The following is a 19,525-nucleotide window of genomic DNA, read 5'->3' on the forward strand; positions in this document are numbered from 1 at the left end:
TTGCAGCACAGATGTGGGCGAAACATCAGGGGAGAATGCTTCTGGAACATGGCCATACAGCCCGGAAAACTTACAACAACCCAGCGATTCCGGCCATGAAAGCCTTCAACAACACAAAGGGGGATGTGTTCACTGGATTATTTAAAAAGCGATGTAATGGGTTCTTGGTATCCACAGGGGGCTTGGTCCCAGGACCCTCGTGACTCATACAATCTAGTTCAAAGGAGGTCATCTGGGATCAGAAACTGGCAGTCTGAATGGCAGTGTAGATCCAGCCATAAATAGTCCAACTCATTTCTTGAATAGATTGCCTTTATCATTCCATCTTTGGCTGCATCTACACTGTAGGATTAGTGCAGTTTGACACCACTTGCGGCCATGAATTCTGCAGTTTGTTGAGGCACCAGCACCCTTTGGCAGAGAAGGCTTGTAACACTACAAACCCCATAGCATTGGGCCATTGCATTTCAAGTGGTGCCAAGGTGCGCTAATTCTACAGTGTAGATCAGGCATGGGCAAACTTGGGCCTTCTAGGTGTTTTGGACTTCAACTCCCGCATTTCCTAACAGACTCAGGCCTTAAGCAGCTGAGGGGGAAAGGAAGGGGCCTGAGGTTCTTAGGAATTGCGGAGGTTGAAGTCCAAAACACCTGGAGGGTCCAAGTTTGCCCATGCCTGGTGTAGATGCACTCTCTACCATTGTTCTCCTCAATCTCTGAGCTTCCATTTGTTTTGGACTTCATGTCCCAGAATGCCTAATCGTTGGTAAAGAGCATTTTGGGAGTTGATGTCCAAAAAAAACATTCAGAGGATCAGTTTGGGCATTATTGTAGGAAGTATCTCAATTCCCAAACTCAAGAGTGGCATGGATTTATCAGCACAACTGTTTTCAAGTGCTTCCGGTGGCGGGCCAACAGGAAGAGGCGGGGTGGCGCCTGCGCAGTTCGGGGCGGAGTACACGCTGAGTCGAGAGGCGGATAGGAGCAGTCGGCGAAGACCTCAGCCAGCGGGGCCTGCGAAGCTGACAGGTAAGAGGGGCCGAGGGCAGGCTTGAGGCTTTCTCCTTCCTTGGCCCACATTCTCAGCAGCCTCTGCGCCGGTTCTTAGCCACTCAAACAGGAATAAGGGAGCTGCCCCGGGGCTCGGCTTGGATTTGTAGGGACCACAGGCCTCCCTTTGCTGTGGGCGGCCCCACAAAAAGGGCCTCCTCCCAGCTCTCTGCCTGCCTGCCTGCCTGCCTCCTTTAGCTGAGGCTAGGCTTTATGTCACAAAGCTCCCCATTGTCTCTGCTTCAGTGGTGTTTTGGTGCCTCAGGAGCTGAGGAAAGGCTTGTAGAGGGTGGTCCAGGAAGCCACAGTGTGCTGCTGCAATGTGCTTTTGGTGATGAACATGTCTTCCCAGGCTGCAGGGAGGGAGAGGCACTGCTGTGTCTGGTAAGCTTCATTTGGTTATGGCCCCGATCCTGTTTTTGTCGTGATTCGTGTGTCTTCAAGTCATTTCCTACTTGTGGCGACCCTAAAGGAAGTCTACCATAGGGTTTTCTTGGCAAGGTTTATTCAGAAGGGAGTTGCGCTTTCCTTCCTTTGATGCTGAGACAGTGTGACTTGACCAGGATTATCATCATCATCATTATTATATTTGTTTATGCCCCACTTTATCTCCCGCTGACTCAAAGCAGCTTAACAAAAAAGCATCAGTATAAAAATTTAAAAATATACAAATATACAAACATTAAAACAGGATTAAATATAACCAGTGTTTTAAAAATCCCAGTTCATAGTATGTGAGAAAAAGATCTTGGAGTCCTCATGGACAACAAGTTAAACATGAGCCTACAATGTGATGCGGCAGCGAAAAAAGCCAATGGGATTTTTCCCTGCATAAATAGGGGTATAGCATCTAGATCCAGGGAAGTCACGATATCCCTCTATTCTGCCATGGTCAGACCACACCTGGAATACTGTGTCCAATTCTGAGCACCTCAGTTGAAGGGAGATGTTGACCACCTGGAAAGCGTACAGAGGAGGGCGACTAAAATGATTAAGGGTCTGGAGAACAAACCCTATGAGGAGAGGCTTAAAGAACTGGGCATGTTTAGCCTGCAGAAGAGAAGGCTGAGAGGAGACATGATAGCCATGTACAAATATGTGAGTGGAAGTCATAGGGAGGAGGGAGCAAGCTTGTTTGCTGCTGCCCTGGAGACTAGGACGTGGAACAATGGCTTCAAACTACAGGAAAGGAGATTTCCACATGAACATTAGGAAGAATTTACTCACTGTGAGAGCTGTTCGGCAGTGGAACTCTCTCCCCCAGACTGTGGTGGAGGCTCCTTCTTTGGAGGCTTTTAAGCAGAGGTTGGATGGCTGTCTGCCAGGCATGCTTTGAATGCAATGTCCTGCTTCTTGGCAGGGAGTTGGACTGTATAGCCCGTGAGGTCTCTTCCAGCTCTATTATTCTATGATTCTATCTCCAGGCCCTGGCAGTTTCATATAAGGAGATGCACATGCCCCACAGGGTATAATTTGATTTTTAAAGGGGGCAGTTGGATAATGAGTTATTAATAGAAGATATTTTGCATTTCTTGTGGTCATAGGAGTCTCATAAACAGTACATAAGCATGAAAATGAACAAAATCTAGCTACCAGTATTAAAAAGTTCTAAAATCAGAACAGTAAATAAAGATCAACACTCTGAAAACAGGGGAATTCCAGACATGAAACAATCAGGGCCAGATAACACCTCCCAGCAAGGGATTCACCCATGCAGGAATCAGCCAGACTTTGAAGCTGCAAGGCCTTTCAACGCTAATCGAGGTGTTTAATTGCAACATTCACACTTGCCTCTAACAGACTAGAGTTCTTTCTCCCACCCTGGACCTTCCACAGATATATATAAACTTTCCAATATACCCCACAATCTCTAACGATGCCTACCATAGATGTGGGCGAAACACCAAGAGAAAATGCATCTGGAACATAGCCATACAGCCTGGAAAACTCACTGTAACCTACATAAATGTATATTGTGACCTACATATTTTAAAAATTAAAATCCGAATGTACATAGTGGTCAGCTGGTGACAATGAAGAGCAGGAAAAGCCCCTACTAGAGAAGGGTGGAGAGAGCATAGATTTAATCCCAAACACCACACTCCTCTCAGTGTTCTTTTAACATGTATGTTTCGGGCTCGGTCCCCATGTAAGCCGCTCCAAGTCCCCACTGGGGAGATGGGGCGGGGTATAAAAATAAAGTTATTATATTATTATTATTATTATTATTATTATTATTGTTAACATTATGAGCTATACAAAATATATAAAACGTAATTTTGTTCTACATATGAATGTAACAAGAAGTCTGTGAAAAAATCCCAAGCACAATTCCTTTCATAGGTAAGTTAATATTTTTGCACATAACACACACACATAATAAAAGTGAAAAATGTGTATGTGGTGGGGGTGTCCACTACACAGACAGCTTCCCGTCTCTACAAACAGCTATAGTTCCCACTGAGCAAGCAGGATACACCAATGGCCCTCCCTTCACTGACATGCAGGTTATAGTGAGCACCATGAACATGTAGCCCAAAATCTGCCAGTGTCCTGCACAGACACCATACTTCCCCACCCACCTAAGCGAAGGCTACCATATGGGGACCATTTCTTCCTAGATGTTCTGATTTTCCTCTAGAATGGACATCCCAAGGTTCCTTAATTTGCATGACCCCACCCATCCCTTTACACTTTCCTACCCTTTCCTATGGCACACAGTTAACAGGAATTGAACAGCAACTGAGGTTTGGGGAGAATTCACCATGATTTACAGGAGTTGTACTTGACCTACATCCAGAGGGCACTATTAACCCAGCCAACAATGGATCTGGACAAAACTTGCCACGGATGATGGAACTTGCACTACCTTCATTGATACTGTGACCCCCCCACCAACAATGGATTGGGACCAAACTTAGTACAGAGAACCCCATGACCAACACAACATACTGCAGGGGTTTAGTGGGAATGGAACTTGATTTTGGGAGTTGTAGTTTACCTGCATCCAGAAAGCACTGAACCTAGCTGTCGTCAGATCTGGACCAAACTTGGCACAGAGACCCAACATGGCCGACTGCTTACAGGCCTGTTTGGGTGTAATTGACCTCGGATCTGGGAGTTGTAGTTCACCCTTATCCAGAGAGCCCAAAGCTAAACGATATTACCCAACATCCCAAAACAAACAATGACTTCTTCTAATAACTCAGTCACTGCCAGGTCCCCAAGCTAGTATATATATAAAGATTATCAGCCGCAAGAAAATTAATATCTCGTGACAGGATATTCTCACATACTCTCACCAAATATATGCCACCAAGTTGGACACTCAGGTTACCCTCATGCAGATGACTCAAATCAATTCTTTTGTCACTTTTATATATGCCATGTTCTTTGGAAGTTTGTTTAGACCAAGTTAATGGCCCTTTGGGCTTCCTCCATGTGAATAAATAAGGAGCTCACTTTTTGAATAATAAGAATTATAGGTCACAAGGGGCATCAGGATTTTAGAGATGCTGAGGTGGGGCATTGTTTGAAAAAAAGGATGCAAACCACTGATCTCGTGAATTTCCATGACCAAGTATGGATTTGGACTCTAGTCTTCAGATTTGTCCAATGCTCAAGTCATTGCACCACACTGGCTCTATACTGAAGTATAACTATTGAACTAGTTGGATTTGCCTAAGTGTTGACTGATTATTTAGTCACTTATGTAATGGTTTTTACTGTGCCCAGCCGGCTTTCAGTTCATGGTTTTTTTCCCCTCAATGAGATAACTTGTTGCCCTCCTATATATTTAGGAGCTAAAGTTGCTTTGGTATCTGTAATGTGCCTTAGCCATGTTTCTCCCCACGTTCCACAGGTGGACAGTCCTGGGGGTTGCTCACCTTCATAAAACTGTCTGAGTCACATGACAATAATCTGCCTTTGTTTAGGAATTACTTATAACCATCTTTTGGTATTGGATCAGCTACTGCTGCTCACACGTTTTCTAAAGGCAAGAACAAACAATCATGGAATTAAAATTGCATTGAAGATACAGAATTTTAGAGCAGAGAGAAAAGGATGGAGTATTGCTGTTAGGTAGAAACTTCCTGCACCATTTTCCCTGAAGCATGTTTAAAATTAACTTTGTAAATTACTTTGGAGGCTTTTTGTTTTGAAAAAGTGTGTTAGGAATTTTAAACAAAATATAAATCAAGCTAATCTGCTTTTCAAAATAATTTTAACGTTTTGTACAGTTCCTAAGATATTTGAAAGTGTGTGTGTATGCACACAGATATATAATTCTAAACACTGCTTGTGTTGGTTCTATGAAGGAATTGGGTACGTTTCCCTTTGGTAGTCCGTAGTCTGTTTTTTTTTAATTAGCTTCCAAAAATGTGACAAAATTAATACAGCATTTCACTAATTTTAAAGGCCTCAGTGATTTAAATCACACATCTTAATTCTGTTGGTGGTTTAGGCTGAGGTAACCTTCACCCCCATTACCCTATAAGAAGTACTTTATTGAATATTGTGAAAAGAGGCATCCAGTGCTTACCTGTGCAGCATTTTGCCAGAAAGCTCCCAAGTGCAGCTCTGCCTTCTGTGAGCTGATTTATCACAAAAGGCCCATTCAGGTTGTGTCCAATAGCACTTTTGCAACTCAAGAAGAGGAAGAAGAAGCGTCTGCAGTTTTGAAGGAAAGGCTGCTGCTTCCTCCTTGGGTTTACAAGAGTAACCAGTCAACACCGGGGTTTAGCCTTGTGATCAATTATTAGCTAGTGTTCTGTGAGCGCTTGCACATCTTGAGAAGGAGGAGCTTTTGTCTTCCAGATCACTGGCACAGTTACACTGGCACAGATTTGCACTCTACAAATTGTGCTGCTGGAAATGAATCCATTTTTTTTTCATTAAGAACAGGAGAATCTAAAATTTACTTTTGGTCTGTAGCATGTAATAAATTAAAAAAATTATAAAATGCCTTTTGTTTAAAATCTGTATTATGTTCTGGAGAAAGATTGGTATGATAGGTGGGAACAACTAAATAAAGTGCAGTGTCAAAGTACCACTGAGCATTTCCAGCCTCACAGGCTTTGAATGCTTATCAAAGTATGTACAGATTATGCAATTCTTTCCACAGTTGTGCAAAGTAGATACGTTTTTGGGCTTTTAATAGAATCATATTGTTGGAAGAAACCACAAGGGCCATCCAGTCCAAGCCCCCCACCAAGTCTTTTGTTTTGTTGGCTTTGCAAAATTTGGGGCTGAGGCCAAGGTGGCTGGTTAGTTAAGGTGAGTTTATAGAAGGAAATACGATTGAAGGTGCTAGATCCCATCTGAGCTTGGAATCTAAACAGGACCAGCCCCGGCTAGTACTTGAATGGGATACTGCCAACTATATTTCAATGGAAAGACCTGGTAAAACCACCTCTGAGGATTCTGTGCCTCAGAAAACCGTATGGATTTTTGGGGTCCCCATAAATCAGCCAAGTGGCTTGAAGGCATGTACAAATGCAGAAGATTTCTCAGTTTGCACTTTTTGTCATAAGACTATCCAAGTTTTCTAGTAGGAGGTTTCAGGGAATTGTTTGCAGTCTTATTCCTTCTCCTTTTTCCCAGCATATTGTCCTGCTGCCAATATGTAACTACAGTAACATCTGTTTTAAATATTTCTCCAGACATGTTTGCTAATACATTTTGCATTTAGTTTGCACAACAATAAGTAATTTGTTTATTATTGTTGTTACCTAATACACAAAATGATTAAGCTTTTTATGACATGCTGCTCAAAATCACGGAGATGTCTTATTTTCACAATGGTTGAAGCAAAATGCACCATTTGATAATCTAAATAGATGGGTTTTTACGGTAATTTATGTTGTTCTTTAGTTCAGTCTTTATTATAAACAACACATGCTTCTCTCTCTTTTTCACAATATTGCAGGATGCCTGGACTAAGTTGTAGATTTTACCAGCATAAATTTCCAGAAGTTGAAGATGTGGTCATGGTCAACGTCCGGTCCATTGCAGAAATGGGAGCTTATGTTAGCCTTCTGGAATATAACAATATTGAGGGTATGATTTTACTCAGTGAATTGTCCAGGAGGCGTATCCGTTCTATAAACAAACTCATCCGAATTGGAAGAAATGAATGTGTTGTTGTCATAAGGGTGGATAAAGAGAAAGGTAAGTAGAGTTTTGAAATATGTAATCCCATTTTGAATTTTAAAGGCTGCATCCAGATTTACTTTGAAGCAAAACCCCTTTCATAAACACAAGCTAGTCCCACTGAAATCTCATTTTCTTGTCTTGTCTTGCTTCAATTCCTTGTGTCCAGTTGCACACAATTCCAAAAGTCTCCTTAAGTAGTATTAAGAGGCACAACAGTTATTGTGGAAAGGAGGGACACTAAGCATCAAAGTAGTAAAGTTCTAAATATCTATAAGTGAAGGCAAGCCTAAATGTATGTATGATTTTTCAGTTGATTTTTTGTGTCATAATTGTATATGGAGACAGTGAATTGAAAGGCAAAAAGAAAGTGGCTCTAAAAGTTGGATGGCTTGTCATTTTGTTTTTGGAACCACATAATTTTTAGTGCACTAAATAGATGGATGTAACATTTTTCACAAGTGAAAAGGCAAAGTCAAGGATTTATATTGAAACCCAATCATGCTCATTTTGTATTAGGTTATATTGATTTGTCAAAAAGAAGAGTTTCCCCAGAGGAGGCCATTAAATGTGAGGACAAATTCACCAAGTCAAAAACTGTAAGTTTCCATTTTATTTGTTTATGCTCTTTTGTTTACAGAACTTTAAAGTGGGAATAAATTTCAGTTAATGTATTCATGTGTTTAGAAGTGGTTGCAAAATGTTTCATGATTTAGCTTATGCAGTAGAATGAAATGTTTGCACTTGGAAATAGCTTCAATGTGTAAGAGTATTGCCATTGGCTGTGGCAACTCTGCTGTTCATTTAATAGCGGGTATGAGCTTGATGAGTACTCTTAACAAGGCTTCCTTTGCAGAGAATTTGACACGGTAAAATTAGAGAAATAAGCATGATCCTTGTCTTTATTGGCTTTTAGGATAGATCCTTAAAATACTTCTTAAAATTCCAGTAACCTATGCCAATTAAGGAACCAAGAGGATGAAATATAAAATAGACAACCAGTGAAAACATCACATTTTATTATCCAGGATCCTTAATTAGCTTAGTTTTTTATAAATCACTGGGGCACCCTAAAGGGTAACTTATAAAATAAATGATAAATGAAGAGAACAAAAACCCTGGAGAAAAATATGACCTTTTGTATCATGTCAATAACATAGTTCTGGATAAATCATTTGTTGAAATGATTTGTGATAATTTGATTGATTTATGAAAAAGTAGGCTGGATCTGTTGCAAGCAGGTATGTATGTGCAACAGTACGAGCAAAAGAACAAAACTCAAATTTTACCTCAACTGTAAGAGCTGTTTCCAGAAAAGGTGGCCCCATGTGACTAAGGCCTCCTGCCCCATTATTGTATCCTTCACATCAAGACCAGATGAAGACAACATAGAAAGGTTTTCAAAAGCTGTTCGAGACTGTTGTGACAGTACAATAAAATACATGAATAAAAAGTGATACCAATTCTTAAGTGTATGCTGTGCAACATCTGTGTGTATATGTGTGTGTGTGTGTGTGCACCGCTGGTGGCACACTGTGTTAAAGCGCTGAGCTGCGGAACTTGCGGACCGAAAGGTCCCAAGTTCAAATCCCGGGAGTGCAATGAGCACCCGCTGTTAGCCCCAGCTCCTGCCAGCCTAGCAGTTCGAAAACATGCAAATGTGAGTAGATCAATAGGTACCGCTCTGGCGGGAAGGTAACGGTGCTGCATGCAGTCATGCCAGCCACATGACCTTGGAGGTGTCTATGGACAACGCTGGCTCTTTGGCTTAGAAATGGAGATGAGCACCAACACCCAGAGTTGGTCACAACTGGACTTAAGGTCAGAGGAAACCTTTACCTTTACCTTAGAAAAAGTATGTATGTATGTTGGTTGGCATATTTATTTATTTATTATTCAAACTTATATGCCGCCACTCCCCTAGGGCTCGGAGCGGCTTACAATAACTAGCTAAAATCAACAATTTAAAAACATCTTAAAAACTTCATAAAAGCACCTTTTAAAACATTAATTTGTATCACAAAGGCTCCTACATGGTGTGATGGGTGTGAACCAAACTTTGCACACATACCCTTTCATTGTCCAACTTAAAATAATTGAGAAGTTTGAACTAAAAAACCCCACCCCTTTTGGGCTCTGAGCTAAGGGAAAGAACAGAAACAAAGGAGATTGGCAGTGGCTAGGTGAAAGATTGGCCGTGGTGAGGTGAAATGGCCCTCTGTGATGTCATTAAGAAAGAAAAGGCACAAAGTGGATTGGCATTTGGCTATTGCTAAGTGAAATTCCCCCGTGATGTCATTAGGAAAGGGATGTGGTTTGGCTGCTGCTAGGTGACGTGTAAGAATGGGAGAGAGGAAAACGAGGGGAGAAGAGAAATAAAAGGAAGAAAGATATGAAAGGAAGAAAATAAAGTATGAAGGAAGGGAAGGAAGGGAAAAAAGGGGGGAAGGTGTATGAGGTAAAGCAATGTAAGAAGGAAAGGAAGAGATGGAGAAAGTATATGAGGGAAATAGAGAAAGGAAAGAAAAAGCCACAAAGGCAGCCACAATGTTGCAGCTGAATGAGCGGTCCTCAATGACACCTAAGCAATGCCAGGTATATATGCTAGTATGGAATATTTAACAAATGCTCCTTAGATGTGTGTTATATACATGGGATTGAAAGCCTTTATTCTTTTCTGTGTCCATCATTGAACTTCATTGTGTTGTATTTTGTAATATCTTAGATCTATTCTTGTGAGCCTTATTATCATTTATACCTAGGTTTACAGCATTCTTCGTCATGTTGCCGAGGTTTTAGATTACACAAAGGATGAACAACTGGAGAGTCTTTTCCAGAGAACTGCTTGGGTATTTGATGACAAGTACAAAAGGCCTGGATATGGTGCATATGATGCCTTCAAACATGCAGTTTCGTAAGTACATTTTTATCACCTTGTTATAACTTCTCCAAAAGTTTTAATAGGCGTGATTTTTTCTCTCTACATGTACCATTGCCAGATGCAATAGATCCTAGACTCAGAGGGAGGTAGAAAGCAGTACTTATTACCAGTTGCTCCTTTTCTTTCACCTACTAAAAACAAATATTTAGGGTCCCACAAGGGAGGTGGTATTAGGAATTTATCAGAGGAGCTGATGAAAATTTCCTGGTTCTGGGTCTCAGTCCCTTCTTTAAAGAGAAAGACCCTTTCCATTCACTCTTCTGTTTTTTCTGAACCTCACTGACAAAAGCCAGTTAAAAACAAAGCTGCTTGCGATTAGTGTGTATATTTTAATAAGCTTTCAGAGGAAGAGAGATTATTATCTTAAATATCCTAAGAACAAGTTCACTTCTTTCATGATAATTGAAGCTGATGACGTGTTCTTCCATATAAAAGCATATAGGTTGGGAAGACAAGGAAAGAACCCTTCTCTGTCAGGCTTTTTAAAGCCACTTTGAGTCTCCAAGAGAGGCTTGGTCAGATTTTTTGTCAATTTGATAATACAGTAGAGTCCCACTTATCCAACATTCGCTTATCCAACATTCTGGATTATCTAACGCATTGTCAATGTTTTCAATACATCGTGATATTTTGGTGCTAAATTCGTAAATACAGTAATTACTACATAGGATTACTGCGTATTGAACTACTTTTTCTGCCGAATTTGTTGTATAACATGATGTTTTGGTGCTTAATTTGTAAAATCATAACCTAATTTGATGTTTAATAGGCTTCTCCTTAATCTCTCCTTATTATCCAACATATTCGCTTATCCAACGTTCTGCCGGCCCGTTTATGTTGGATAAGTGAGACTCTACTGTAACTCAAATATCTGAGCCCTCAAAATGCAGGTTTAATGCCTCAATGAGAACTAAATATTGGCCAGATTCGGCCGTGGGGCTAGAACATAGGAATGTAGTTTGATTGCAGTGGCATCTAAGGATTACTTGTGTGAAATTAATGCAATGTTCAGTATTGAGTAGTTTACTCCAGTGTAGATTTGTGTTTAATAATTAGCCTCATATTCATATTGCTCCTAGAGTGACTGATAAGGGCCCCACTGCAAATGTGACACTATCAAGTATAGTGAAGAGATCAGAGAGCAATTTGATGACTGTTTCTGCAGAAATTCATTTTCTCTCAGCTTCATTTATCTCAATTAACCAAGGTACAGTTTGTATCTTGTACCTTTGCTGATGCTAAAACTGGCTTGACATGGGTGAAAACATGATGACACAGCAGTAGTGAAAATTTGTAAATACAAAGAGCAGTGCACAATCCTCCTCCCCGTCTCATTATCCTAGTTACATCTTCAGTATCCCTTTACAGAATATAACTACACTAACTTCAAGGAGTTTATAATACATTAACATTGCTTCTTCTTCGCCTATTGCATGCTTTACTAAATGCTGGTGCAGCTACTTATAACTCTTCTTTTTAAATTTAGGGATCCCTCAATCCTTGATGGACTGGATTTGAATGAAGATGAGAAGCGTGTATTAATTGACAATATCAACAGGCGACTGACTCCACAAGCCGTCAAAATTCGAGCAGGTGAATCCCTCAAAAATAAACTAGCTGAAGAAATTGGACTGTTGGTTTAGAATACATTCATTATACAGTTGTCCCTCCACATTTCTGGGTTAAGCATTTAGGTTTGATTACTGCAGTTTGTTTTATGTGCCACTACTGCTGCTGCTTTACACATGACTGAAAAGTATTTATTTTATTTTATTTATATACCTCTCTTCTCCACCAGGGGGACCCAGAGCGGTCTTACACAAAGGCAGAATTAGATGCCACATATAATACAAATGTAGTAAAACCAAACATAAAACACAATTAAAAGCCGGTATCCAAATCAAATTAAAACAATAAAAACCATGTGACCATTACAACAGGGGCAGTAGAATTGAGCCAAAAGTCAGAGCCAGTCCGTGTTCAACTTCATATTAATCCACAGAATCCATCAGGTCATACCAGCCCATATCCTAGGATGGGCCAAAAGTATACATTCTTTCTAAGCATTTGCAGGCAATTCCCCCAGATGTTGACCATAAAATCATGCCAGAGAACCTACAAATGCCTAGAGACATATTTGTTCACATAAAGTAAATAGCATATCTAAATTTGCATTTTTCCCATGTTTGTGAGATTTCACACCTCTAAAACTTTCGAATGTGGAGGATTAGTTTTACAAAAGAACGTTGCACCATATCTGAATGGGTAAAATAATGATTTTTCTCTATAGGTGATTCACCGTTTAATTGAGTTAAATACCAGTTTTGATTTAGATGTTCTACAAGTGCTCAGAGTATTTATATTTTACAATTACGGAATGAGGCCAGAAACATAAGCTGCTAGACTGGTTTCATCTAAAATTATATGAAGCTTTGCATTCCTTTCCTTAAGCGCTTGTATTTCTGAATTACTTGAGCAGCCTAAATATGGATTTAACTATTGTTGTTTTTAAGGAAATAATGGAAATTCCCAAAACTTTGTTTTGTAGGAAATAGGTTAGTACTCAGGGTAATTATCAGATCAGTTGTTACCACAGCAAATACTGCCTAGTGTTATGAATCACCAAGATGTATGTTGCATTGTCTGCTGCTTTATAAAATAGTAGTGCTAAGGAACAGTTGAGAAGAGTGAGGTTAAAACAAAAAAACTCAAACTTTACTCTTTCATCTGAACTTGGCTCTAAGATTTCTTTTTTATTTTATTTTTTTACTTTTCTGAGTCACCAATATGGAAAAGGACTGCTTTATATGTTTGGATCTTCATGCATAAACAGTCAGCCCTCTGTATCCATAGATTCAACCATACATGGCTTGAAAATATTTTTTGAAAAATCTAAAAAGCAAATCTTGGTTTTGTCATTTTATACAAGGGACACATTTTTTATGCCATTATATATAAGGAGACTTGAGTATCCATGGATTTTGGCATCCATAGAGGACTCCTGGAGTCAACCAATGTACCGAGAACTGCAGAGTCGAGGACTCAGGATTGCAGCCAATGGTGTGCCTTCAGATCATTTGTCTCTTCAATCAGCCATAAGGCAGCCATATCATAGGGTTTTGTTGACAAGAATTGTCTAGAAAGGGTTTATCTTTGCCTTCCTCTGAGGCTGAGAAAATCTGACTTTCAGTTAATAATGAAACCTTTTTTTCAGGTCAGTAAGACATTTGCCATGTGTTATAATCTCCATGATAAGACTTAATTTTCCAAAACAGAAAGTGCCACTGTCTTTTAAGAATGATGTGTGTTTAAATAATTGCTATTAACAAGATTTTAAGCAGATACAGATTATAAGAAAAAGTAGAATACCCCCTATCTCACGTCATTGGAACCAGATGTGTTTGGAATTTGATTTTTTTTTTGAATTTGGATTTCAGTATATTTCCATATATGTACATAATGAGATTTTTGGAAGATGGCATCCAAACCTAAACATGATTTTGAACACAAAAGGTCACTGTCTCAGCTACCCAAATGGACAACTTTGAAGTACAGTAGAGTCTCACTTATCCAATGTTCTGGATTATCCAACACATTTTTGTAGTCAATGTTTTCAATGCATTGTGATATTTTGGTGCTAAATTCGTATATACAGTAATTACAACATAGCATTAATGTAATGAACTACTTTTTCTGTCAAATTTGTTGTATAACATGATGTTTTGCTGCTTAATTTGTAAAATCATAACCTATTTTGATGTTTAATAGGCTTTTTCTTAATCTCTCCTTATTATCCAACATATTCGCTTATCCAACGTTCTGCCGGCCCGTTTATGTTGGATAAGTGAGACTCTACTGTACTGTATTTTAGATTTCAGGATTCAAGATGCTCAACCTGTTGACTGTTTATAAATTCCCTCTTCTCTGCGTGCCCTATATAACTTCTTTTAAGGCACTTTTCCCTAGATAGAAATTAAGCATATTAAAATGTATGAGATACTGAAAAATAATTTGTGTTGTCAGGTCAAAATGTTTCAGGTCCACATAAGAAGAGGGCGGTTTTTCTTAACATTCTGTAAATGTTGACAATAATTGAGTTAATTGCCTGATTTTGTAAAAACCCAAAAGTCAGCCCATTGTTCCCAATGCCCAACCTAACAAGAAAATGATTGGATGCTCTTGTCATAATATGAAACAGTCTTAGAGGTAGAAAGAAGAGACGGTTGATTCACGTCCTCAGAAAATAAAAATGTAGGAAACAAAAAATGGAAATGATAGAGGGACCAGGGTTGGTGTCATGGAAAGGAACCCAGTAGTAGTAGTGACAGAGGTTAGAAATCTACCCAGCAGCGTGTATCTCTCATTGTTATACTGCAAGATGTTCCTGGACATAAGACATCAAACAAACTATGTGAAGAACTATAAGGAAGAACACGAATGCCTGAATTTTGTTTGTGCCCCCTGTTTTTGAGAAAGTGCTGAAGTTGCTTTCCATTTGGCACCATTAGGCAGATACTGAACCTAGCACCCTTGGGGCAGTGGTTTAATATATACATGTACCTTGTTGAAGGGAAGAACTACAGCCAAATAGAACTAACTTAGAGAAGATGTTAGATGTTGCCCACTTCTGCTTGTGAGATTGAATGACCTGTGTTTGAACAATAATAGAATAAAACAGAGACTTTAATATCTGGAGTCTTTTTCAGAATATTTTGTATGTATTTTAATATAAGTTATAATGCTGTTCCGTCTAGATATTGAAGTTGCCTGTTATGGCTATGAGGGCATTGATGCAGTGAAAGAAGCTCTGAGAGCTGGCCTTAGCTGTTCTACAGAAAACATGCCTATCAAAGTAAGTGGCATTCATTAGTTTGTGTGTTCTGGAAATTTTTAAAACAGCAGTTGTCGTAATCAAATCGGACAGTTGCATAATATCTTTTTGTGTGCTTTTTACCTGTCCATCCCATTCATTGAGTGAGTAGATAAGCCAGGATGGTATGGAAAGAAACTTTGAAAATGACCAATTGAATTTGTATTGTATTTGCTTAATTGTTATTAATTAGTTGGATAGAACAGCTGTTATCTTTTGCGCACACCTTGAAAGTTTATTTTCAAGTATCATTTTCTATACTCCACACAGTGTCTTAGGATTTAATCAAATACAACATTTTGTTTTTCTTTGGACCTATGAAGATTAGGCTGATGTTGTTTTGCCACTCTTGTAGATAAATTTGATAGCTCCTCCTCGATATGTGATGACCACTACAACACTGGAGAGAACCGAAGGCCTTTCTGTCCTCAGTCAAGCAATGGCTGTCATTAAAGAAAAAATTGAGGAGAAGAGGGGTGTCTTCAACGTGCAGATGGAGGTAAGTATTACATGTACCTCTAAACAAGGGGGCTCCAATACTGTTCTTGTGTAACTGTGCCTGCAGAGGACCACCTATGGTTCCTGCATTACACTTATTGCAGCTAAGAGATTATAGACATTTTGTTTTGTTTTCAAACTGAGAGATGGACAATGTGCCTTGTGCAACTTAGGCCTTCTGGGGACAACCAGCAGACACAGTTTCAAGTGGGGTGAAAATAAAAAGAAGTGAGAGTAAGAAAGAAGAAGAGATAAGAAAAGTAAGACAGGCAAAAAAATCAGCAGTGGAAATATCCAGATAGAGGCTAAATCATGCTGCTCATTGAAAATAAGCACCTGACTGAATAGCACCATATTTAAAACCAAAGGCAGTAGACATCCTCTGAATTAAAAAAGAATACACTTTAAGTGTTTCAGTCCGGACACTTTAATTCCGGACCCAAGCTGTATAGGTCATAACTAGAACTTTAAATTACCCTAGGAAGAGAACTACTGTTTCTTGGAAATCCACCCCCAAGGAAGAATCAAGCAGAAATGTAACTCCCACAGGCCAAATGTTTCATGTATTGTTTGGTTTGCTTTGAGATACAGTGCTTGGATTTCATGTCAGAAGAATTAATTAAATGTAATTTGGTGTTGTTTTCTATACAGTATAATCCACATATCCATGGGGATACTTTCCAAGATACCTGTTGTGAATACCTGAAAGTGATTAATAGCAAGCCCTATACCTTGACTATACTTGAGGTGCAAGTATATCAAAGAATAGTATTTGGCGGAGCGTTAGTGTGTCCTCTCTAGGTCGTCTGGTGCTGGTTTGGGCTATACTTGGGCTGGAAGAATACTATAGAACCACACTAGAAGGCTTAGAGATGTCCACAAACACTTTGGGGATGGGTGGGTAAGTGAAACTGGATATCACATCCGTCAGTAAAGGGGTCATACCGTACTGTTCGGAAATTTTAACTGTTTATCTCAGCTTTCCTCCCACAGCCTGAGCCATCATGTTCATTGATTAGGTGATGGGTGGCACTAGGTTAAGGGACTGGCACTAGGTTACAACAGAAAATAGGTATTATCAGTCCTGTAGTTAAAAAAAAATAATCCAAAACCTATGAATCAATCATTACTGACTTTAATTCAGACCCAGAATGCACACTACTTTTGTTTTGTGGATTGGAGAACTCCCAGCAGTTTTTTGAAATGTTTACAGTTTTTTCCTCAGGATAAAAAGGTCAAAGAAAATAAAGTTTGTTTTCTAAATTATTTTTTAAGCAGAGATTTCTACTACTTAATATACATAACCAGTAATACTCCTTTCTGTAGCAGCAGTTGGCTACTGTTGCAAAAGGTGCTGTAGGCTTAGATGGGCTGACCTATGAGGGTTGTACAAGACCATTTTTGATTCCTGTACATCTGCTTAAATGGTGACACTGGAAAGCGAATGAAGTATCATTTCTCTTTTTGTGATTTTCAGCCCAAAGTGGTCACTGACACTGATGAGACTGAGCTTGCAAGACAGCTGGAGAGACTGGAGCGTGAAAATGCTGAAGTAGATGGAGATGATGATGCTGAGGAGATGGAGGCAAAAACCGAGGATTAAACTTCTTAGGATGAAAGTATAGTTGGCAATTATGCATACACCAAACAAGTGAAGACCCCTTCAATTGACAGGGCATCTGGTATTGAAACTCCAGAAGAAAATACTTGAAATATTTTCAAGTTTTAATGAGACCAAATTTTGAAGATTTTGAAGAAACCATCTGCTGCAATTATTGCTTAATCTCTTTAAAGGAAAGGTGCTTTTGACTGAATTTTTGCTTTCCTCCCCCTCAATAAACTAGGCATTGTCTAAAATGCTGTTCTCAATATTTTCATATCTAAAAAGATTGGCAAAGTATTCAGTATGTATGTCAGTAAGGTTTCGAGAATTAAACCAATATTTCTTCCCAGATTGTACTCTATCAAATATTCAATAAATTTCTTGGACATTTATCTCGGTTTCTTTTCTCTTTACATAAACTAAAAAAAACTAGCATAACAAAGAGTTCATTGGAAGGAATAACTTTAAATTTTAGAGATGACAATGTGTATCCTGATGTCTGAGTTGTGTGTATGTGACTTCTGCTAGCAAAGACAAATCTTGGACAGAACAGGACACAGTTGCTTAAGATTTTAAGAATGAAATAATAAAAATAATATTGGATGTTTTTCTTTTATGTAGAAACACTGAATATTATAGATTTAGTTCAATCATTTCAAAGCTTTTCATTTCATTTTTAATTTACTGTGCTATGAAAAGGCCTGGAACAAACTGAGATTTGTTTCCTTATACTCTGTATGAGATAGCTATAATCTGATTTGTTTGGAAGTAGCAAAGGGGTTTGGATTAAATTGTCTGAACACATCCACCACAGAAAGTAAATAATCCCCTTTAGTGGAAAAATGGCCCTTCTGTTGCATTATTCTTCTGTTTTAGATTTTCAAACAGAAAAATCTCTTTTCACAAGATCTTCAAATACTGAAGCAAGTGTGCTAAAATACATACTCAGTATAATTAATTTCTTAAGGACTTTCCCCTCTGAATTTTTTAAAATAGTGAAAGAGATAATAAAGGTGTGATACGTGCACATTGTCAAATAAGCTATACATTGTATAATCTTATTTAACATTATTATTTTAAAGAAATTACTGTGCTTTCCGAAATAGTTTATACTGATGTTACCTGGAAATATGGCACAATTCAACTGATTTTTCATAATATTATTTCTGCCACAAAGACTAAGCCAGTCATAATTCCATATTGAGTTCATTTCAAGTTACTATTATACACTGGCTCAAAATACTAAACTTTGGTAATACTAGATGCGTTTTAGTTTATCACAAGCATTTCTGATGTTTAAAAGTTAAAGACCTGTAAAGCATCCTGCTTTAAGCAGGCAGTAGTAAAACCATTACTAAAAAGACTTCGTTAGACCCATCTGTATGTAACAACTACAGACCAATTTCCAACCTCCCATTTTTGGGCAAGGTTCTGGAGCGGGTGGTTGCCACGCAGCTCCAGGAGTTTCTCAATGACACTGATTTTCTGGACCGCTCGCAGTCTGGCTTCAGGCCTGGGCACAGCACCGAGACGGCTTTGGTCGCCTTGGTGGATGACCTCCGCAGGGAGCTGGACAGGGGGAGTGTGACCCTGCTGGTTCTCTTGGACATCTCAGCGGCTTTCGATACCATCGACCATGGTATCCTTCTGGGGAGGCTCTCTGGGATGGGGCTTGGTGGCACGGTTCTGCTGTGGCTCCAGTCCTTCCTGGAGGGTCGTTCCCAGATGGTGAAGCTGGGGGACACCTGCTCGGACCCCTGGCCATTGACCTGTGGGGTCCCGCAAGGGTCTATCCTATCCCCCATGCTATTCAACATCTACATGAAACCGCTGGGAGAGGTCATCCGGAGTTTTGGAGGGCGTTGCCATCTCTACGCAGATGACACGCAAATCCACTACTCGTTCCCATCTGACTCCAAGGAAGCCCCTCGGATGCTGAACCAGTGCCTGGCCGCTGTGGTGGACTGGATGAGGAGGAACAAGCTGAGGATCAATCCTGACAAGACAGAGGCCCTCCTGGTCAGTCGCCCGTCGGATCGGGGTATTGGGTGGCAACCTGTGCTGGACGGGGTTGCACTCCCCCTGAAATCACAGGTCCGCAGTTTGGGGGTCCTCCTGGACTCAGCGTTGCCGCTTGAGGCGCAGGTGTCGGCGGTGGCCGGGAGGGCCTTCGCACAACTCAAGCTTGTGCGCCAACTGCGACCATACCTCGTGAAGTCTGACTTGACCACGGTGGTGCATGCCTTAGTTACCTCTAGACTGGACTACTGTAATGCGCTCTATGTGGGGCTTCCCTTGAAGACGGCCCGGAAACTACAATTGGTCCAGCGCTCGGCTGCCAGGTTAATTACGGGGGCGAGTTACAGGGAGAGATCTACTCCCCTGTTCAAGGAGCTCCACTGGCTGCCTTTTA

At 39.8% G+C, this 19,525-nt stretch overlaps 1 protein-coding gene across 2 annotated transcripts; it reads left to right on the forward strand.

Moving 5' to 3' along the window:
- The first annotated feature begins 884 nt into the window (after positions 1–884).
- eif2s1 (eukaryotic translation initiation factor 2 subunit alpha) lies at positions 885–17,504 on the forward strand. 2 transcript variants are annotated; one of them, XM_003224859.3, is made up of 8 exons: positions 885–1,026; positions 6,977–7,218; positions 7,720–7,799; positions 9,963–10,114; positions 11,628–11,734; positions 14,896–14,993; positions 15,367–15,510; positions 16,987–17,504. In XM_003224859.3, the coding sequence occupies exons 2-8, from the start codon at positions 6,978–6,980 to the stop codon at positions 17,110–17,112; spliced, it is 948 nt and encodes a 315-aa protein (XP_003224907.1). In that variant the 5' UTR covers positions 885–1,026; position 6,977; the 3' UTR covers positions 17,113–17,504. The 2 variants fall into 2 exon arrangements, with proteins under 2 accessions (XP_003224907.1, XP_062824104.1); XM_062968034.1 differs by lacking the exon at positions 885–1,026 and adding an exon at positions 1,293–1,431.
- Positions 17,505–19,525: the final 2,021 nt, after the last annotated feature.

This window comes from Anolis carolinensis, chromosome 1 (assembly GCF_035594765.1).
Source record: "Anolis carolinensis isolate JA03-04 chromosome 1, rAnoCar3.1.pri, whole genome shotgun sequence".
NCBI lineage: Eukaryota > Metazoa > Chordata > Lepidosauria > Squamata > Dactyloidae > Anolis > Anolis carolinensis.